The 23,988-nt window shown below is 38.8% G+C and overlaps 1 protein-coding gene across 1 annotated transcript in view; it reads right to left on the bottom strand.

Moving 5' to 3' along the window:
• The window catches only part of LOC137288151 (MAP7 domain-containing protein 1-like), a 53,049-nt gene that overhangs the window by 20,187 nt on the left and 8,874 nt on the right, over positions 1-23,988 (bottom strand). The window contains exons 3-10 of the mRNA XM_067820567.1: positions 16,853-16,933; positions 14,412-14,514; positions 12,630-12,872; positions 8,378-8,554; positions 7,331-7,438; positions 1,712-1,833; positions 1,174-1,333; positions 142-450 (exon numbers count right to left, since the gene is read on the bottom strand). Of these exons, the coding sequence (XP_067676668.1) occupies positions 142-450; positions 1,174-1,333; positions 1,712-1,833; positions 7,331-7,438; positions 8,378-8,554; positions 12,630-12,872; positions 14,412-14,514; positions 16,853-16,933 (1,303 nt within the window). The remainder of the gene's footprint in view (positions 1-141; positions 451-1,173; positions 1,334-1,711; positions 1,834-7,330; positions 7,439-8,377; positions 8,555-12,629; positions 12,873-14,411; positions 14,515-16,852; positions 16,934-23,988) is intronic.

The following is a 23,988-nucleotide window of genomic DNA, read 5'->3' as shown; positions in this document are numbered from 1 at the left end:
CTGAGCATTCCAAAATCAATTCTCAAATCATTTGCTACTGACCTTTTTAAAACTGTTGTCAATATGACATCTAAAATAGCCCTAGTTTCTTCATAAAAAGCCTCTGTTTAGCCATGGAAATAATTCACCCTTTCAACTTACAGTCTTCAAAGTTTGGTATCCCAGTCATACCCTCTTCTTCCATTTTCTGCCCAAATTTCTTCTTCTTTTTTCGTTCTAACATTTCTGCCTGCCGCTTCCGCCTTGCTTCTGCCAGCTCTTGTTTTCGAAGCTCATCTTCATAAGAAGTGTCACGCGTTTTAGGTCCCCACCTACTTTTGTTTTGAATGGGTTGTCTGAACGCCTGCAGTTTGCGCTGGACCCGGCTAATGGTGGTCTGACTGTGTGTTGATGGAGGACATGGGATGACTGTAGGCAGTACTGTCTCCTCCAGCTTCACGTGGACATTCTCTGAGTCAAGAATCAACATTGAATGAGATTTGTCCTTTACTCATGTAACTGGTAACCGCCAGTTTCAAGGACTTCTGTATGACCATTCCTTCAAATACCTTATTTCTGTTACATCATAACCATAACATCTAAATTTTGGCTGGCAAATGCTGGGGTTTTCAAGGCTCCACTGTATGTCCCCTCATGTTTCCTGCAGTTATGTTCCTGTGGAAAGACCCAGGATGGGTCTTTGCCAAATGGAATCTACTGGTCAAACATATGTATTATAATGAACATTGCAAGCTAAGGCTCCAGCTGTAACATCAACTGAGTCAGTGTATCAAAAGCACCAAGGATATTGAGCCCAACAGAATCGCCACTGGTGGATCTCAAGCCGGTCCATGCTTACAGTTAGCCAAGATCTGGCCAACAGATGGTGGATTCAGCATGCCCTCTACTCTACCAAGCCGCATTACACTTGTTTATGTCTTGATTTAACAAATATGACAATAAAAACATGCTTTCTAAAGTTTAATTTGATGTTTCATTTCTTATGAATACCAATTAGACTCCCAATCTCATCAATTATTGTGAGCACAAGCAAGATCAACTGACTATTATTACCTATTGGCTGTATGTGTCTACTGGTTGTGTGTATCAACCAGTTGTAGCTATATGTGGTATGAACCAGAGATTTTATGGACCATTCACCTATTGCTGGCATACAGTTCACTTGAAACTCACCTTCTGCCTTGGTGTGTGTCTCATCTACTTTCTCTTCATAGATCCAATCTGCTGACTTCTTGACTTGTACCCCCTCTGGCACATGCTCATTGGCAGCTTCCTCTGTCTTACATGGACGGCGACTAACCACACGTTCACGCTTCTTGATAGGAGACCGCACCTTGACAACAAACAGAAATAATCCAGAAGGAGGTAAAACATGTTAAAACCAAAAATACTTGCAATCTAACATTACTTGCTTGACAAAGACATTAGAATCTATGTTGAAATGCTACCTATACAGAGTAAAGAAGTTGTGCATATCCATATAAATAGTCCTCATTCTTCATCTACCCAACATCTAGAATGCTTATCAAAGAAAGCTAACCCTTACAAAATTATAATGACAGTCAGTCAGTCATTCATCCATCAAACTCTCTATCATCATTCAACCTGTCACTGTCAAACATTAAATGATTACAGTGACATGTTAGCTGATCTGTGATAACAATGATGGGGGCACTGAATGTTCGTGTGCTGATTCAACAGATCTCCTCACCTGATCCAAGTGTTCGGAGCTGCCACGGTCTGAGTCCACTGATGGAGGGGAGGGGTGAGGTGGCTGGGCTGTCACCACAGGGAGGGATATTGGTAGCGGCTGTGGTTTGTCATCACTAGACACTGAAATACACAAATACTGTAATTAATTTTCAATAGAACAAAATTTATAAAAATCAAAGATCCATGAATACATGTATACTCTACTGGGTGTAAAAGTAGTTCTAAAAACAACTAGGTTTCACCCTGAACTGTTCTCACTGTTTGACTGACATTCCAGGTAAATACAAGTGTACAAGACAAGAATAGTGTTTTTGATAACATTAAATGACGTCATTGCACGAAGTAAAATTGTTATAATGTTTTTGATTTTTCAGATGATAAATATCTTATATTAGAAATAAACACTTTGTATCAAGCTTGCTAATGTTTTCTAAAAATTCAATGTATGGCCACATGCAAAAGTACCACAAGTCACGTATAAAGAATATATGTATATAATTGTCAATATTAAATACATGTACAAGGAATACAAACAGGGTCGCATAGACATAATATTGAGTGAATTTCATTGGCTACCAAGACTGATGACATTATTGAGTTTTCGAAAGGGAAAGGGGTTGACAAGAACTGATCTGGTGTTGACCGGAAAAGTGCTGATTTTGTCTAGGGATGGGGACCCTTGGATAAGGAAGGTCATCTATATTCTGTGTAGCGTTGTACCCATGCTAGTTATGTTTAGATTGAAATCACTGGCAACATTTTGGACAAACTTCAGCTTCCATACATCCAACAGCCTGATTTCTTTCAATTTGAATGAAACATGGCATTGATAAACAAGGAGTGATAGGCCCACACGGTCATTTGTGTGGTGCGTCCTGGTGATTTCTTCTATTGAGATGTTTTTACTTCAGCCTTCCAAAACGCAAAAAAAGACATTAATAACACCATCAGGCTTCACTATATGCCAAAAACTCATCTCAGTTTAGGGGTTTGAGGTTGTTTCCTGTTTGGATAAAATAAATGTGTTTCTTATGCGTGTGAGTATACATTCCTAACATGTAACGTTTACCATAAAAGACACACTTGCATTATAACCTGTCTTTATTCATGAGCCACTACTGTAACAGAAACCCAGTCATGCTATTGTAGGGCTCACAAACACCATGAAATATTTGGAAGTGACTATGATTATCTTACACCATGCAGTTTCTGTCACAGTCACCAAGACAACAAAAGGTTTAACACAGATATGAAGTCTCCCTACCCCATGCTGATATATTCCTTTGATAGCTAACCTGTTCTCACACAAAGAACTCACTATGCCTGTATAGGCTCTACATACCAACACACAAAACTAGGTCTGAATGGCACAAAGATAACATGATACAAAAAATGAGAAAACACAGGTTATCAATGAAACACAGTTTTACATTTTCAGATCTGTTACAACTGGCAGAATGCTAAGAGCCCAAGGAACTGAAGAAATTTCATGTACACACATCATCATAGTGAACAAGTACCTAGATTAATATTTTAGTAAATTATTGTTACCCTTTTGGGAACCCAATCACTTTCTTTACATCTGTCAGATAAGCAAGGAGCACAGCTCTGTTTGATGGACAGTAAACAAAATAATGGACAATATATGACAATACATGATGTCATAGACAAACTACACAAGTGACTTATCACCATAAATACAACAAATATGTAAAGGTGAAAAATGTTCATTCTCCTCACCTCTGTCTGCCTCTAACACTGAAGTCATAGAAAGTCACACAAAATAGACAATGTTGTGACTGACTGAATATGCCTGCCTTATTTACTTGTTTCTAGTTAGATAAATAACAGACTATTGGAGATAATTGGCAGCTGACATGCAATCAGCAGGTTATGGACATATCTGTTTGTAAGTCATCTTAGTCTGTTAGCACCAATATTGATCAGAACAATATCAACATATACACCTGGAAATTAATCAAGCAACACCCCAATTTTTTCTATTGGAGCAACTTTGAAGTGTTCTGACAATCAAAATATGCCGGGTTGATATAGTTTGACACTTTTTTATTCAACAGACGATCTCTGACAAACAACTTAAAGGGAAAAAGTATCAAGACTTTGCTTTATTGCAACGAAATCCAAATTCTTAAAACTGTCTTAAATTCATGAAAAAATGGACACAATTTACTATTCATCCACAGACGTTGTTGTCAGGTGTATTAACACAAATGTCACATGGAAAGAAAGAACAGTCATCTGAGAGTCTGCACACCGACTTTCATCAATATCTAGTGTGTCCTCCCTGCGCACGCACCACCGATTCCAGACGCCTCCTCATTCCTTGGATGAGTCTCCGGATCTGATTCTGGGGGATCCTGTTCCACTCCTCATGCAGGGCAGCCGTCAATTCGTTGAGATTATGGACTGGTGGGTCTCTCTGCCTCACACGACGGCCAATAAAGTCCCACAAATGTTCAATGGGGTTGAGGTCAGGGCTCATGGCAGGCCATGGAATTCTGTCAATTGCATTTTGCCGCAAAAAATCATTTACAGCATGCGCCCTGTGAGGTCTAGCATTGTCGTCCATAAATATGGGTCTCGTTGCCAGAGGATGGTTCTCAAAATGAGGTACCACAGCCCTGTCAAGAACCTCCTGTTGGTAACGAACACCGTTAAGGTTGCCACGGATGGTAATGATATCCAACTTGCAGTTCATGGAAATGCACCCCCATACCATAACGGAACCTCCCCCAAAGGCCACAGTCTCCTGGATGTTCCGTGGAGCCATTGCTGTGTTCCTCTGCCTCCAGACCCGAGTACGACCGTCCACCATGTGCAGCAAGAACCGGCTCTCATCTGAGAAATGGACCTTCCTCCAAGAGGCAATGTTCCAGTGCAAACGGTCATTACACCAGGCCAGTCGGGCTGCCTTATGGGCTGGAGACAGTCTGGGTCGCTTGATTGGCCTCCTTGCCCGGTATCCTGCAGCTTTCAGACGATTCCGAACAGTCCTGTTCGAGATGGGTCTCCCTGGAAGCCACTCCTGTCTCAACCGAGAGCTCGAGTCGAAGGACCTGCGCCGTACAAGTCTCAGTAAAGCTCTGTCCTCCCGGACTGTGGTCTTCCTGGGTCTTCCTGGTCTAGGCAGGTCTTTAACTTCATTAGTGGCCCGGTATTTTTTCAAAAGTTTTGAAATTATGGAATGATGTCGTCCGATTTGAGTCCCGATTTGTCTTAGAGACATACCAGCATTCCTCATGCCGATTATTTGCCAACGAGTGGCCTCTGATAATTTCCTACGTGCCATGACATTGAAATGAATGAAAAACCGAATGCAATCGACAACCTGCGCTTGTAAACACCCCAGGGAAAAAGTGCATTTTTCGAAAGTTGAGGTTAAAGCAATGCACGTGCGCTGTGCAAGCTTCACGCGCGTCATATCAACCCATGAAAAGCTCATGCTGTATGTCAATACATCAAAATTGAATAATCAATCATCAAAATTACTTCGTTAAACTTTGTTAAGTTTTTATGTGTCTTTGAATTTGGTGTTGCTTAATTAATTTCCATATGTATATAATGTTGCAATCTGTCAATTTCAGCTGGGTGAATATGAGACACTCCTGCATTACAGTACTATTTCTTATTGCCAGTCCCAGTTATTATTGTCACAGAACATAATCTGATAAGGACTCTGTTACTGCATAGCCTTTTCCAAAAGAAAACAACTGACTGTTTTGTTACAGGTACGTTGAAAAAGGTTACATGAACAAATTAAATTCAACTGACACAAATCAACAAAAAAATCTAAATCTAAAGCAAACAATGTATGATTACAACAAAGAGACAAATGACAAGAGTATTGCAGGTATTGCAGGTATTGCAGCTTACCTTAAACAGATGAAATAAAGCTTCCAGGACAATGGTCTTATCAGTAATTGTTTCCTGGAGTCAACATTTATAACAAACAAACATATTGCAGCTGGGACCAGTATTTCAGGTATATGTAAAGCTGGCATAAGGATACTGTGACTTAGGTCATTAACATTTGTCACTTTTGTTATACTGGCATGAACTGGGCAAACTAAAGATCATCAGTTGGTTGAATCCTTTGATTTGAACCTTCATTTACCAAATCCTGGCAATTCTAAGAGGGACAATCGCAGACCACTTTTGCCCAAACTGCAAAATTGCTGACTTTTTTAGGTGTAACATGTTTAAACTACAGTAACTTTGCAAATGACCTCAGAACATGAAGTGATAACTTACATAATGTCACAAGAAGACAGTGGAAGTGATACTGGCCTCTTTGTGAAGAGGATATGATGTCATAAATCCAGAAATGACATCACAAATACAACTAAACATAGTTTAAAGAGGAATAATCAGGAGATTGGGCATGATTTATGCATCACTGCTGCCAACTAACTGGGAATACTAGATGCCAGAACAGACCTCTGAACCAACCTCTGGTGAATACTGTACAGGTATGTTGTAACAAAGTTAAGGTAACAAAAGGATACATTATTGTGGTGTAACAAAGGATGTGATTTCTGATTGGTTCCACTGTGTTGAACTGAAGACTGACCTTTTTGAAATGAACCTTTATCATAATCTTTAGACAATGATATACACTTTCTCAAAACCACATGAACAAACACAATGAAATAATCCAATACAACAACATGTCTTGTACCTCTCCGTTGGTTGGTCTTGTGAGAAGGTGATGATTTCTCCTCCTGCACAGGTAACTCTCTGGGGGCTATGTCATGTCATAATGCAAGGATTAACAATTATCAGAGGGACAAGAACTTATCATCATCTTCATGTTGTGGCTTTACATACTGTGAAATACGTGACAAGACATAAATGTCTCTTCTCTGTCTTGTTAGGAATTGTTTCAGACTAAGGCACTTAAAGATTGATTCTTTATACTGTAATCCAAAATTTCGAATCCAAACTCAGCAACGGGTAGATGTTTTCATTCCCATAACGAGATTTAAGGTGTGACTTCTGTTTTCATCAATACACATCTATATACAACACCAAGCTGCTCTGGTCTTCCTTGGTAAAGTATGTTATTCACAAAGATTATCTTTTTGCCAATATCTAAACAGAATCCATTCATCTGTTTTTCTATCATCCTATATACATGAATGATAAATATTGTTTTATCTTCAAATACAAATCGCAGTAACCCAGTACAGTATTAACCAGTATTAGTCGCCTCTCACAAAAGCATGAGTTACTGAAGATCAATTCTAACCCAGACCTTCACAGGCATGCTATTGTGGGTGAGTGGGTGAGTGGGTGAGTTTAGTTTTACATCGCACTCAGCAATATTCCAGGTACGTGGAGGCTTCTGACAAGACAATCCAATGATCAAAAACATGAGCATTGATCTGCACAACTGGAAACCGATGGCATGTGTCAACCAAGTGAGTGAGTCTTACCACCCAATCCCGTTAGTCGCCTCTTATGACAAGCATAGTTGCCTTTTATGGCAAACCTGGGTTGCTGAAGGCCTATTCTACCCTGGACCTTCACATGTCACTATTGTGGGTATTAGCCATGAACAAACATGTTTTTCAAGAAAAAAATCCTGATGATCTACCTTTCTTTTGCTTGGCTGTGGGTCTGGCCGTTTTCTGTTGTTGTGGAGGAGACTTTACTTTGCTTGGCTTCTTTGGAGACCTGTTTGGTTTTGATGTGGCAGGCTTCCCTGTACACAGAAACATGAAGGATATGTAACAGAATACTGGATGTAGATCTGCATTCACATAGGAAAGTGAGTGAGTAGTTAAGTTTTATGCCACACTCAACAATATTACGATGTGGTTGAAACTGGGATGTGGAAATTTGGACAACTTTGCTACAGCTTAGATAGTTGGAGTGCACACAACATGTTATTCTGAACACCTCTGATATTTGCTGTTTTACTGCAGTATAATAATCAAAGAGGTTGTCATCAAGAGCAGCCTGTTTTACATGTTTGCATTTGATTTGCATGAATGAGAACAATTTTTATATTTCCTAACAACTGTCACTATTCACACTGTATCATTAAAACCAGAAAAATGTTTTTTGTTGTAAACATTTCTGTCCCATGACATTCCATAACAATGACATAATTTTTCATATTCACAGACAAGAAAACACATTGCCCTGAAGTAGTAGTTATTTTCATGAAACATCTCTTTGGATTTATTAATCATCTTTCTCTCCTTAGAGAGAGAGAGTGATGCTTTTATGATGCTTTTAGCAATAATCTAGCAATATCATGTCGGGGGGTACCAGATATGGGCTGCACACATTGTACCCATGTGGGGACCCAAACCTGGCAGTCTGGCATGATGAGCGAATGCTGTAACCATTAGGCGTTTGATTCATTGCCAGCAAGTATGTTAGTGCCTGCCCCAGAGAACCCTGTGAATATAACAGCATGAACAAAAATCCAAACATCAAGGTGTGACATCATAATCATCCTAGGCCCACTTGCATAAAGTGATCTTATTGCTTATAACTCCCTCACTGTTACACTGACTTAAGACAGACATTACTAAGCGCTAAGATCCCTTTGTGCAAGTGGGCCCAGGTAGTTATAACAGAATTCCTAAGTGTCATGCAGGTAGTATTCATTCATGGTTATGACTGAACCTACTTGGGGATGACTTCTTTGACTTTGTCTGGCCTCTGCTTGCTGCTAATGGGCGTGGAGGAGGAGGTGGTGGTGCTGGCTGTACCTGTTGTTTGTTGGCCAGACCACCAGTACTGCTCGTCTCTTTCTTGTCAGAACTGTCAGCAGGTGTGGGGTCAGCAACACTTGTCACAGCCTCAACTGCAGGTAAATAGCTGGTCGGTTGTTTAATGCTGCATTCATCAATTTTCAAGCTATAATGGCAGCGGGCTGTAAATTATTGAGTCTGGACCAGACAAGCCAGTGATCAACAGCATGAGCATCAATCTATGTAATCTTAATAAGATGACACATGTCAACCAAGTCAGTGAGCCTAACCACCATTAGTAGCCTCTCATGACAAACATGGGTTACTGTAGACCAATTCTTAACCAGATCTTGACCAAATGTTTAAATAGTATTTATTTAGATGTATTAGGAATATGTAGCATCCTAACTGACAGGAAAGCTAAAATTTCAACAGAGTTAACAAAAACTTGAATAACTGGCAGTGGCCAATGTGAATGTGACACTAACTGTGAAAAAAATATTCATAATGCTTCCAACAGCTTTTAAAGTAGGGTGATCACCACTCAATAACGTTCTTGTAAACCTTCTATTAGTTATTTGTAAAACACCCCAAGATAACTTTGGTTTACTTAATTGGTGTACATTTTTTAACAACATCACTTTTCAAAATTCAAAGGATGAGAGTTCACACATTACAATAACCACAAATATTCCTTAATGTCATTATTTGAAACAGCAATGGACAAAGTCAACAAGGATATGAAGACAAGTGCCATATGTTAGTCAAGATTATCATATATACTGTAAAAAACACATGCTTACATAGAACAACTAATGTGTAATGCCTTGTTCAAAACTAAGCATTAAAGTCAAAGACTTATTGTCATTGCTCATATTCACAATGACTGACAAGATTATTAGATTCAAAAACTACAGAAATGCAATGTTAACTTTAAAAATGAAAACAACAAAAAAATTAATATGTTCACACAAGTACCACAATTCACAGTCACTGCAGTATACTTGAGTATGCATGGCACAGTATATGTAAGTGTATGTTAGTATCATCACAAGTATACAGTTTCATCAGCAAGCAGGCTGTCATGCTATAGTGTATACTACCACATGCACACAACAACTAGATACCAAGTTTCTCTCGTCTGGCTTGGGGTTTCCTTGTACGAGTTGTAGTAGCTCTCCCCCTTGGCCCTCCCTCCCCTCCCCACAGCTGTGTCTCCATCTTCACCTGTCTGCCCACATGACTAGGAACACTCTGTGACACAGGTTCCAGTTCCACCACTTCTGTGGCCAGTACTTGTGGGAAATGGACACACTTGGGATGAGGATGTTGTTCACTCACAACATACTGAATAGACACAGATGGCAGTACCAGAACAGTGTCCACTGCCTCAGAAGACACTCTGGACGTTGCAGACATGTCTCTTTCTGAGTGTTTGGACATGGGTTGGATTGATGGGATGGGTGAGATTGGTGTACAGGGTGAGATGGGTGTATCAGTCTGGATTGGTGAGATAGATGTGAGGAGCGAGATGGAAGTATAGGGTGAGATGGATGTGTGAGGTGAGATGGATGTGTGAGGTGAGATGGGTGTGTGGAGTGAGATGGGTGTGTGAGAGGACACAGCTGTGTAGGGAGGAGAGGTTATTGGGGGTAGGATGGGAATCTCCAAGTCGTGTGGGCTGATGCTGGCTGTGGGGTGTACTATCTGTTACTTCTATGACACACGCAAGCATGGTAAATAGGGATAATTTGGTAATTGTTTGACAAAAGTTTTTGTTGTCAAAAAGTAAAACTTGTTTGAAAACACCTGAAACAGTTACGTAACAAACAGACATATGTAGCTTATCTGGTACCAGTATACCATCCCTTTACACATCAGCCAGTACTTGACCACAAGTTAGTCCTATTGTTTTAGCTCTTACCTTGATGAATAATTCATGTTAGTATAATGTCTTGTCATGTTTTCTCATCTACATATCATAGAACATCTTTCTAAGTCTAGAAGTTCTGTAATCTCCAACTCCATCTCTGTGGCAGCTTCAGATTCTTAATGTGTTGGATTGCTGACAATTGCTGGCTTTGTGTACTGGCAATTAGGTATCTCACTCTCAGAATGTAGGTACAACTCTCTTACCCTTGCATATTGTAGATTAACTAGCTGATGGTTGTGTTGGTAAGCCCACCATACTGACTGGAAAGCAACCCCAACTAATTTGAACATTCAACCAATTTAAAAGTACAAGTACCTGTTTAACCAGGTATTTACAGGATGCAAATTTCTCTGTCCTATATTCATAAACATTGACAATGGATGCAACATAATTTATTAGCACATCCACAGGGATTACAGAAAAAGTCCAATACGTTATGTAAAATTCCAATCAAGTTACAATAAGTTTGATACTATCTAGGTTATGGTATCATTTGCAATTTGATTATCATGATACACATTATAATAACTGTATTAATGCTTCAGTGTCTTGGATTCCCATTTTGTTGTAGGGCTCTCACGAGTACTAGGGTACTCCGGTCCGAGTCAGGTAAAGGAGGACTTGAGTCAAATTGAATGGACTCGAGGACTCGCAAGGGAGATAATTTAAAATGTCTCACATAATCAAGACAGCTATATCACTGTCACTACCCACTGCAGGCTATATGTGAGTGCATACGGGTTTGCATCAATATTTTTAATTTCAAGTAGTTGTGTTATTCACTCATTTTGTGATAGTTATGTCACTTTCTAATGCAGATTCTAATGCAAAATTGAAAGAAATTGGTAAAATATGTCGTGTTTCAATAAACCTCTGTAAAACTTGACCTTGTGTTCTTGCCTTCAAGGATTAATTTCCTTAAACAAATGACTTGATACAATTAGTCTTTATTCTCCTTTTCTACATAGATAATTAGTCGTTCCTGTCCTTCGTATTTCAGAGTTTAACTTACTGATTCAACAATCACCACATACATACGCATTCCAAATAACATTCACACTTGGAGACCTAAATCCTGAAGCAGCTAAAGTTTTAGTCACAATACATACCATTGACGGTATCTCCGTTCAGCGGAGTTTCAGGAGAACTAATTCAGTGCAGTGTTACTCAAAACACGCTTAGTCTTTCGTTTGAAACCAAAACACATTCGCTGTAAGAAGGCTTAAAAACATCAATCCTGTTTTATATATTTTATTTGTTAAGTTCCATCTTTGCAAGATATCTAAAGCAGCACCAATCAATGATTGATCTATCTAAATATCTTCCAGCTTGCGCACATGTTTTCCCGCAATTTAACCATGATCAAGGTTCATTCATATACGTATCGTCTATAGTGCGCTTGCCATTAAAGAAACCATACAGATGAATTTCACTTTAAACAAAAAAAGTAAATTGAACAAATTCAAATTAAGATTGCAAATTCTCATAATTTTCCCTTGACAAATGCACATCATATTTCAGAATCTATTTCACAACCTGACAAAAGTACATGTATTTTTTTTTAACAAATGATCATAGTTTCAGATTGTTATTTTTGGTCTGTATTACAAGGGGTTGTGAACATTAAATGAAACACCGAAAACAAGTAGGGTTGGTTGAAGTTAACGCTCATTACGTACCGCACAGATATTTGGCTCACTGTTCTAACAACTGCGCTTACCCCCTTGTAATACAAAGAAATAACAGCGAGTTGAGTCTATGATCATTTGTTAAACAATTTTCATACCAAGTTGAATAAAATTCTGAGACTGAAATGTCACAATAACACTAACTCTGCCTTCACATGCTTTTTGTAATAGTAAAGAGGTAATAGATACTGCCAGTGACATTGACTATCAATTGCTTATTCAACAAAGTTTAGATTCAAGCATACAGGTGGCATTATTCATAGTCTGAAAGCTGTAACAGCCACATGTATTCATGGATGTCGGCTTTAGATAGCCATCCAGATTGCTGGGTCCGAGTCGGGTCTGACCCCTCAAGTACTCGAGTCCTAAATTTTATCTCTTGAGAGCCCTATTTTGTTGTCCACTGACCACTGAGCATTAAGAGTATTAGTCCAAGTTACCTTCAAATACAAGACTCAAGGTATATCATTGTTTAGCAACAGTGCCATGTCACTGTGGTAAATCTGCATGGCAGTACAGGAGACTAGTTCATTTGGCTATGAGGTGCACAAAAGCATCAATACTGACCACTTCTTTCCTCATCACTGTCCCTGGTCTCCAGTGGTTTATTGTCCACTGACTGGCCGGTGTCCCCAGCTGTGTCTGGCGATGGAATGAAAAGTTCCTGCTGCTCAAATCTCTCAGCATCAGTTTCCACTGTATCCCCCTCATGGGTGTCTGGGGATCTCCAGGCAGGATGCACATTTTCCAAGGGAGTGGGCTGGGGAAAAGATGGCCCAGCAGAAGGTGCCCTAGGAGGGAGACAAATGCCTACCAAAACAAGAGGAGACTACTGCAACTTTTTCCAATTATGACTGACATGTGAAATATTTGAATGTATGACAAGGCTAAAGATCTATGACAGGCTTGTGAAATGTTCTGCCAAAATGTATTGTTTTGCTAAAAAGATTTGAAATAGTTCACCTCTATGCTACACTTTCTAAAGTATTAAACAGTTAAACATGTTCACCTTGATCCTACACCTTCTACAGATAGGTTAGTCAACACATGAACATGTTCACCTTGATCCTTTACCTCCTACAGGTAGGGTAGTCAACATCTGAACATGTTCACCTTGATTCTTTACCTCCTACAGGTAGTACAGTCAACATCTGAACATGTTCACCTTCATCCTTTACCTTTCACAGATATGGTAGTCATCATTTGAACCTGTTAACCTCAACCCTATATCTTGTACTGATAGGATAGTCAACACCTGAACATTTTCACCTTGATCCTTCACCTTCTACAGACAGGTTAGTCAACATCTGAATCTGTTAACCTCAGTCCTACACCTTCTTCTTCTTGGTAGGGTAATCGACACCTCAACATATTCACCTCAAACCTTCATCTTCTACAGACAGGGTAGTCAACATTTGAATCTGTTAACCTCAATCCTTTATCTTCTACAGGTAGAGAAGGCAACATCTGAATGTGTTCACCATGATCCTACACCTTCTATAGGCAGGGTAGTCAATACCTGACCATGTTCATCTTGATCCTTTACCTTCTACAGATCGGGTAGTCAAGGCCTCACCATGTTCACCTTGATCCTACACCTTCTATAGGCAGGGTAGTCAATACCTGACCATGTTCATCTTGATCCTTTACCTTCTACAGATCGGGCAGTCAAGGCCTCACCATGTTCACCTTGATCCTACACCTTCTACAGGTAGTGTAGTCAACATCTGAACATGTTCATCTTGATCCTACACCTTCTATGGGTAGGGTAGTCAACACCTGAACCTGTTCATCTTGATCCTACACCTTCTACTGGTAGAGATAACATATGAACCTGTTCACCTATGTCCTTCACTTCTACAGGTAGGGTAGCTTATGTGAAGCTATTTACCTCTGTCTTATTCTGTTTGCACTTCAGGTTTGGCACAGCTGCTTAAAACTGAACCAGTCAATGTCTAAGTTTTCTATTTGAGTGTAAACTGTTGACAGGGTATATGAACAGAACTAGAAGCATAATACTGCTCATATTACCAAGGCAGGTTAAAATGTGACAACATTTCCATTACCCTCCGACAGGAGTCATAATTTATTACCAATAACCTAATCTATGTACACTGGAGATTTATGCTTCCAATCTGAAGATTTTCAAGATATGAAACACTTAGTTTCTTATCATTATAAACAGAAACAAATAGCACTCCAAGCTGTGCCATTACCTCTCCTTGAAGCAAACAGACTGAATGGGGGAGCTGAACAGGGGGACTTATGATATGGTTGTGTTGATAAAAGCTTCTTACTGAATGCCTGGGAACAGAGAGTTACTGATAACAGTATTACTGTTGAACTTACGTCTACTCTCAGCATTAGACAATGGTGTAGAGTAAGCTTTTCTGTTCTGTTTCCAGGTGCTCCCATCAGGGCTTTTCTTGGAGGTGTTTCTGTTCTGTAATGCCTGCAGCCAACATCCAGAATGTAATTTCATAGCTATTTTTCATTACTAAAACTGAGCACTATATTCCTAAAGTCACACAGTGAAAAAAATAAGAAATCTGAAGAAATGTGCAAATGCAAAATTTAATTAAGCATTGATCCAGATTACAAACAAATTCTTTACAACTTGACAGTCAAAATCATTAGTTTAATGTAAGTGATATTCTTCAGTTTTTACATCAGTTAAATATATTACACAGTAATAGGAATGTATAATGTTATAACTAAACTTACGACTGACAGTATAGAAAAACATGGACAAAAAATCTTGAGCAGATATGAAGTGATGCTGAAACTACAGCAATATAGAAAAATATAGCAGAGCAGAAAAGTAAATGAACATAAATCAAGCATCCCTTGAAAGTTACAGGAGAAAAACAAATCATCAATTTACAAGCATAATGCAGAAAATAAACACAAGTAAAAACTTTTGAACATGAGTACAAATAAATACTTTTCGAAAGAAAACATAATCTATATAAAACAATGACAACAATTTGTACAACTACCACTGCTCGTCTGAGATTGGCTTGTCCAACCTGGCGAGGAGAGTCATTGAAGTACTGCATGTGTGACAGAAACCGATCACATGGGCGTGGCAGCCTTCTGCCTTCTCCTGACCTATGCTGACATCCAGGAGTACAACTTTATTTAAATGTCTCAAAAAATTAAGTCACATAAACACTTTGGATATATTTTAAGAATATTTTTCAAATCAAGTGATGTCATCATTCCCTAACTAGAAAACAGAATGGAACATTTACCACAGATGAATGCAAAAGAATTGTAAAGATCTTATGATGGCTCATGTTGCAACCTCTGCTGAATTAACATTTACATTATAAGTTATCACTTCGTGTTTTGGGAAATACAGGGTTTTAGCAGCCCAATACAACCTTACCCAGGACTGATAAAACCCTGTATTTGCCAAGACACAGTGTGGTAAAGCATTTGTCTCGCAATGTTTTTTGGTGTTCCTTGGAACGTTAGAATGTTTTGCTTCAATTTCATACTAAGTTGTCGTGGCAAAATGTTTCCTTGCAGCCATGTTGACACCAGCTGATCGATTGACCTCAATGGTGCAAATGTTACTAAAGGCTTGGCTATGCATGCTTTTCTCACTCCGCGTGGTCACTGAGGTGTGGCGTTATAATATGACAATTGTACACCCTGCTCGTGGATTGTCACAGAGTCACAGAGTCACTGAGTCACGTGAACCACTGAATTCACTGTAATGGTACGAGTATCAATCCTGTTGTTGTGATATGACTGTGATGGTGTTAAACACTACTTTGTTTGCTGTACTGTACATTCCTTTGTTCTGAGTGGGTTTAGTTTTACAGTGCTTTAGCAATATTCCACTAATATCACCAGACACCAAAAATACACTTTAAACTTTTTACCCATGTGTGAAATCATTCACTGGTCTTTGATGCAGTGATGCACACACACTGCATTACAACCGGAAATGCCAGGGTCCCAATCCACAATGCATTTGAAGTGCTATGACCTTTGCACACTATCAAGCCTGTCTGAAAACAAGGCGGACTTTCAAGTGTGTTACCCTTACAGCTCACCATAGGCGTCAAAGATTGGCATGGGCTAGGCAGCATCAGGGACAGGCTTTGTGCCTTTGGCATTACGCCATGTTCTCACATGAGTCAAGATTTTGCCTCAGATTCACAGATGGCAGAAACCATAGTTGGTGCCGAAGCGGTGAGCGGTATGCTAGAGCAGCAATTACTGACCAAAATCGATATGTCATGGTTTGGGGTGCGGTTACACATGACAGGCGATTAGATCTGGTCATCGTTATTATGGATCCTGGAGTGGGTTAGCGATACGCTGATGAAATTTTGCGTCCTGTCATGACTCCACTGCCTAGAATCATCAGCAGGAAGTTTGAATTCCAGTATCATAATGCCAGACCACATCGGGTTTAAACTGTTGATAGCCTATCTCCAACGAGAAAGCATACATACATTGGACTGGCCCTCTAAGTCCCCAGATCTGTCCTGAATTGAATATCTATGAGACAGTCTCGCCCAAATTTGATTTAGTGGACATTTAGAGCAATTTCACATTCAATGTTTTTTCATCAATTCACTTATTTTTTGTTGACAGTACATATAAAGAATGTTTCATAAAAGTGTGTTATCTTCTATTTGAAAAAGTCAATGAGTTTTCTATACCCTGGTATAAATATTGATGTCAATCATAGCAGTGACTGAGGCTGATCTTGGACAAGTGGACATTGTGTAAAGCTGTACCTCGCCATGGAGAGACTGTGTTATATTTACCTGTCTGCCAACTGTTGTGAAGCACTTCTCTATGATGGGTGGAGTGTTGACAAAGCTGACATATGCCTTATCCTGAACTGGCTGTAATAGACATGCTCTTCACTTGCATAATCTATATCCTGTTCAAATATTTAGGCCATACCTTTTTATTTGTCATACAGATATTTTCCAAGAAAATACCTGTTTGTTGGTTAAAAAAATTAAGACACTAATACAATTTGTTTCAATTTTTTCAGTAATTAAAGGTATGCTTGCACTAAACAGCATGAAGGAAGAGCTGTTGCTTTCAGGAATGCAAACCTGAAGCACATTTACTGGGAAACTGTTTAAACTTCTGCACTGTAGTAGATGTCTGTAGTGAGTGTATAATCAGTTACAATCACACATGCATATATGTTTCCAAATTCATGACGTCATTTCAGCCACAGACCTCTCATAAGCTCTCACAGTAACTGGAGTAACCTCTCTTCCTTCATGGAACAAAGTAGACAATACTCCATCTATTGACTAGTATGAGTATGTATTGGGTGTCCCCAAAAAAGGGAACTGGTTTTTGACAAGTATTTTCTCAGCGGTAGAGAAACTAATTCTATTTTAAAAAATCACAGAGTAGCCCTTGGGTATCATCAACAAGCATACAAAATATCCAAGAGATTGCTTGCAGATCATGCGCATATTGTCAAAGTCATAACAGCATATCCAAAAATGCAATGCCATATAGGACTCTCTGAAGTAGAAAGTTTACTAAGGAGTGACAGACAAATAGACCTTGCAGCCGTTAAAGGCCAGAATAATTATGTAATGGGAGGAGATATCAGTGGAAGAAATATGTAAAAGCATTTCCGCTTGAATGAAATATATTGTTTCGTTTAGTTGTAGAGGAAGATGGAGCCCACATTGAACATAGACTGAAATAAGTGAATTTCCCCTTGATATTACATTTTCTGACATGCTGTTTATCTATTGACGAGAAAATATGTGTCAAAAACCCGTTCACTTTTTTGGGGACACCCGATATTCCATCAGATTGTTTGATAATAATCTTTGCAAACACATACACTTTCTTTGAATTTCTACACAAGAATCTTTTTTTTTTATCAAAATTATTGATACCAAACATTGATCAGAATATTTTCAACAAATGGATCAGGGAATCTGTAAAGCATGTATAAAAGGTGTGACTTGAAACATCAACCTAGGTGAAATATCTATGTAATGATGGTAATAAGAAGAAATAAGTCACAACACATACTGTCTGCTACCTATTTCAGGTTTTACTTTCTTCCAACATCTGCCGTCAAACGTAGTCATAGAATTTGGATTTGAAGATATAAAGTCAATATGGAATTTGTCTGATATCCCAGAACACTCTGAGCACAAGAGCAAGACAACAGGTAATTTGTCTGATATCCCAGATCATTTTGGCACAGACTCTAAACCCTATCAAGCCATAGCAATTCCCTTGTACACAGAACTTGCTTTGAACACTCGAGGCACAAGAATAAGACAACAGGTAATTTATCTTATATCCCAGATCAGCACCTGACTTTAGAGTAATGTTCTTGATATCACATGGATGTTCTCCTGTATAAGCCTCAACAAGAAACAAATTCAGTGTAGTTCACCTTGCACATGCAACAAATATTTTTGTTAATATCAGTTAATGTGATATAATCAAACTAGAGGTACATTTCACTCCACCAAAGTTATTATTTTGCATCATCAACAACAGTGTCCAAAGGTGACTGCCAGTTGTTACCCTTGTATAACCTTTAAATTACATATTGTCTGTAACTCAGAATACCATTCACATAAAGTGTGTCTGTATTAAGTCAGCAATCCTATGAAGTCTTTGAACTTTTGTGACATATCATCAATCCTACTGAGCAAATAAAATGTGAGGACATCACAATGCAAATGATACTTCCTGTGGTATTTCTTCAGATAAGTTTCACTTTAGAAGTAAAACCACAAAGTAAAGCCTCTCAAACATGAAGGAATAACTGTATGATCATGAATCCCCCATAAGATGTCTGCTGCTGCATAGAAAGTTGGTCAGTTTTTATTGGTCTGTTTCAGTAATATTGATCACTACTCATTTTCTAACAGAATGCACAAACAACACAACCCAACTTCACATCAACCACATACCAATGTTCAATACTGGGTTATCTGGTTAACAAAGAAAATACATAGGCAAAGATTCAATAAAGCAGTTGCCTCAGACAAAGTGATAAATGTGGATTATCAATACTGTTCAAAATGAAGTAATGTTCTCCATGAAATGCTTAACAAGGCTGCAGCTTATCTGGTCTTTTCATAAGGTCTGAAACTGGGTATTGGAAACACGAATACACCTCATTGTCATTTTGGCACAGACTCTAAATTTTATCAAGCCATAGCAATTCCCTTGTACACAGAACGTGCTTTGAACACTCTGGACAAAAGAGCAAGACAACAGATAACTACTGAATAGAATGTAACCAAGAAATCCTCATGTAATTATTTAACCACTGTGTAGTGGCACAGGTCATTTAAGGTGCTGCATTTTGCTGAGTTCAGTCCTTTAGTAATGGCAGGACCAAGTGACATGAGTGAGTGAGTGAGTGTTTGAGTGAGTGAGTGAGTGAGTGTTTGAGTGAGTGAGTGAGTGAGTGTTTGAGTGAGTGAGTGAGTGAGTGAGTGAGTGAGTGAGTGAGTGAGTGAGTGAGTGAGTGAGTGAGTGAGTGAGTGAGTTTAGTTTTGCACCGTATTCGGCAATATTCTAGCTATATGGCGGCAGTCGGTAAATAATTTAGAAAATCAACAGCATGAGTATCAGTCTGCGCAAATGGAAACTGACAAATGTCAACCAAGTCAGTGAGTCTGACCACCTGATCCCGTAAGTCGCCTATTACGACAAGCATAGTCGCCCTTTATGCCAAGCATGGGTTGCTGGACACCTATTCGATGCTGAACCTTCACAGGTGACCTGAAGCTGTAGACAGACAGTAACTTCAGCATATGCAGTCAAGTGTGTGTCAGTGTCACTACTTCCTTCATCTCCCACATGTACGCCCTCCCCACCACCACACCTCAAAACCATACTACATATGATTAACAAATATAAATAAAAGGGTCCCCACCAAATCAGCTCTTGACCAAGACCTGGTGACCATCTGTCAGGGTATTAGTCCTGGTGAGAAATGACACATTTATCTCCTTGGTCATAGCACACCATTTGCCTGTGGTATTGGGCCAGCGTCCACTTCCTGCTGTGGTTCCTGCACTTCCAGCTGTGAAGGTATAGATCTATCAAGATGACATGTTTCCTGATTGTACAGTTGTAATAGAACTCTGATGTCCTCATCAAGGCAGCTACCTCACTCACAACAGCATGTAAATAACACTATACATAAAAAATGCCAATCCAAGTTAACCAGATATAGGAAATTTAGCAAAAGAAATTTACCAGGCAAATTTTCTTGGAATGTATCTCTATACTGAACTTAAACCTGATAATGAAACTATGACAATAATAAAATTCAACATGGAGGGAAACACATGACAAAGTGACAAGGATTGTGAGCTTGGCTATTTGGTGAGGTGAAATGGAGCATAACATCATACATATAAACCTGATGTGAGCTTCTCACTATATGTTAGGTAATCTCTTGTTTTCCCAGAATAATGGCATATCAGGTTTTTTGTTTTGGAGGGACAAGTTTTACTTTTCACTAGAAAGACTTCTTCCCAGGTTTTACTTTTCACTAGAAAGACTTCTTCCCAGGTTTTACTTTTTGTTAGTAAGACCGCTTCCCAGGTTTTACTTTTCCTAATTTTATATGGACATTAGGATTCAACTGATACATGAGTGTTTGAAATCAACAAAAAAATATCGTTCAAGTTTATGATCAAAGCACAAAGGTCTTCCAAAGCGAGATTTGAACCGCAAGTCTCAGATTTCGTTGGGCCAACAAAAGTGGCGGGGTTAAATTATCTACTTATAGTTTATAACTGTCATTAAACTGATTTTACACATGCTTCAGTTATTGTTATGTAGCTTCATTAAATGATCATCTACATTGTAATTACTCATCATTGACAATATATATGTTAGAGAAAACACTTCTCCTCGGTTCTGGTAGACAATGTAAAACCTTCGGGATCAGATAATCCCCTCGTGATTTCCACCCCCCTCCGGCTTTACATTGTCTATCAAAACCACGGAGGCATGTTTTCTCCTATACTTAATAATATCTGGCTCATATGATGACGTGTGTGTATGTGTGACTGCTTGTACTAGCCCAGAGTTAAGCTGGTTATATAGTGCTCACTGAGTTAAGCATGAAAACCACATTCAGACACATTATACTGACTCGGAGCCGACCAGTCCTTGTTGTACGGTCATTAATGCTAAGCAGGGACCAGCAAGTACCATATTTTAATGTCTTTTGTTATGAAGCATCTGGGGATTGAATGTGCGACCTCCCTCCACTACACCATGGAGGCAGCCTAGCTTGACTATGTAGAGTCATCACACACATACAAATTTAGCATTAGCACCACCAACACAAAAACTTTTACTAGGAGTAGTAACATTTCTGAACTGTTACTTTAAATAATTTAAACACACAACAATATTCAGAGAGAGGTTCCAGACAAGTTCTCAGTGAATTTCCTTATCCTTGGAAATATGAAGCATGCTAGGACTGACAACTGAGGGAAAACATCTGTACTGTTGCAAGTGTTCATTATACTATCAAATCAATATTTATCATTTCAATGGTGACATGAACACATCACTAAATACTCTAATGCTGTGAGAGAAGTAACACAGAAGGCAATATGTACCAAAAATATAGACTAAGGGTTAAAGGGGGTTCATGCTTGTCAGGTTCTCTGATTTTGTGTCAGCATACAGAGTTTACTGAAGTTCATACACTGGGCTACTTACTGGTCAAGTCCACCACAATTACTAGCAGATGGGAACAAATATTTTGAGTTTGCAAGTCCATTGCTCTACAGATTCTGCTGTTAACACAAGATCGGGAAGTGTTATCTGCTGAACATGTAAGACAGAAATTTGCTTTGTGGTCACAAATGATGGCTATTGTTTGCATATAGTATGACCTTGGAACATGGTGTCTCCACTTTACAGTGCAGCCTGTACAAGGAAATGTGCTGTATTTACTAAACCAGCCAATTGGACCTATTATAGGTTGTCGAGAAACCAAGCACACCACACTCTTAACCCTCAACAAATACCAGATTACCACATGTTGTTTCTACTCTTGGACATGAGAGTCTATTGCTTTTCTAATTTGTTATATGGATAGCGTATAATTACTGGGTGGCCCTTTCTAGTCATGCTCAATGATAAAGGGTTCTGTTTCTAGCATAGAAAACCTATCTTGGGAAGAAAATAAGCTCGAAAGTAGAATTGCGTGTTTCAACCTAATGGTTTTCTCTTGCTATTAAGATATGTGTATCATGAAAATCACTAACTAACAAATGACATCATATGTAACAAAAGTCCAGTTTGATGTTGAAAATGTCAGAATATTTCTCTTATCGTTTACATTACAAGCATTATGTGTGACCTCCTAGCCTATTAGTAAGGAAAAGAATTACTAATATTGGGAACACTTAAACTATATATACTATACTATAATATATGAAGTCAAAATACACAAGCTTAGTGTCTGACCATTACAAGCAAAAACTGTCCTTTAACATGGCAGCATCCTGTATATAACAATGTCAGGATCAGACAGTGATGAATAATTTAGTCAGTCAAAGTAAATCAGAAAGAAATTCATGTATGATATTTACACAGCACAGTAACTGCTATTGTCTGAAGTTTGATATCTACCACCATATTACAGAAAATAAAGAGAAACATTAAAGCAGTGCAAACAATGCAAAAAGCAAAGGAAGAATCAATGCAAATGATAAAAAATGGAACATACATCCAAATCTGTTGAGGATTTCTTGGATACACTGCTACTGCCATGGAATGAATCATCTTGTTTTACATCTTCAGCACTTGGTAATATCTGTGGCAAACTCATCTGCTTGCCTGTAACTGCCATGTCTTGTAGAACATCATGGCGCTTAATTTCAGATGGATACAAGAACAACTTCCCATGAACAGGTTTACGCCTCATTTTATCAGCACTGGAAAAGGTTTGAATGTCCTCCAAAACTCGCTGAACTGAAGTTGCCATATTCATATCATAACAGTCAAAACAATCTATGTCAAACTTCGCCTTGTAAAACTTACTGATATATGGTGTTAAAGTGGTTTATCTTCATAATCTTGGAGAATACATTCATGAGGAGGCAATCCACTTTCAAATGTAGATAGTTTCAATACTTGTTGCACTTGTAAGATCCCGTTCTGTCCTGTGTCTTGGCCAGCAACAGAGTCACTCTTCTTAACCTTGTATATGGCTTAACATGCAAAAATGAACCATCGGAACCATCTGTATATCAGCGTTGGTCGTGTACATATTCCCCACTGAGTCAAGAAGGTCTGTCTTAGTATTTTATGGCCTACTGACTGATCACTTTCTCAAAGTGACTGCTCTGAGCAGACCTCTCATCACCTTAAATTACCCCTTATTGACTGTTTTATGGTGTCATTCCTCAGTGATTAGTCCATCTCTTTACATACACAATCCCTTTTAAATGAGTCACACGTGAAAAGAATTGGACTAAACAAATTTCTTTGCAGAACTCCAACTTCTGTTTGCTTTTCTTGATTTAAAAGTAAATTTAATCTTACTTCAGCATAAACTATATTCTTGTCTTAACTCTGACAGAAAAAATAATTCTGACTTTGTTTTGGCTCATCATCATATCCCGTACTTCACATCCTTAATCATGCATCAGTCCATGTTGAAGATGTATACCTAATCCTCTTCCTGTCCTTACAAACATGATACATGGACACTGTTACTGTTGACACATGCATCCATTATGAATCTGGGACCTGAGACTGCACAACAGGTACTATCACAACCTAACAAGACTTTTGTGACCCGAGACCCACAACAGGTTCTATAACCAAATGACAAGACATCTGAAAGCCAATGCGTGCACAACAACACCAACGAAAAGGTGCTACCAGTTTATCAACCTGACATGCTATT

Source organism: Haliotis asinina, chromosome 6 (assembly GCF_037392515.1).
Source record: "Haliotis asinina isolate JCU_RB_2024 chromosome 6, JCU_Hal_asi_v2, whole genome shotgun sequence".
NCBI classification, from domain to species: domain Eukaryota; kingdom Metazoa; phylum Mollusca; class Gastropoda; order Lepetellida; family Haliotidae; genus Haliotis; species Haliotis asinina.
The sequence above is the reverse complement of the archived record's forward strand: the minus strand, read 5'-3'. Positions and strand labels throughout refer to the sequence as shown.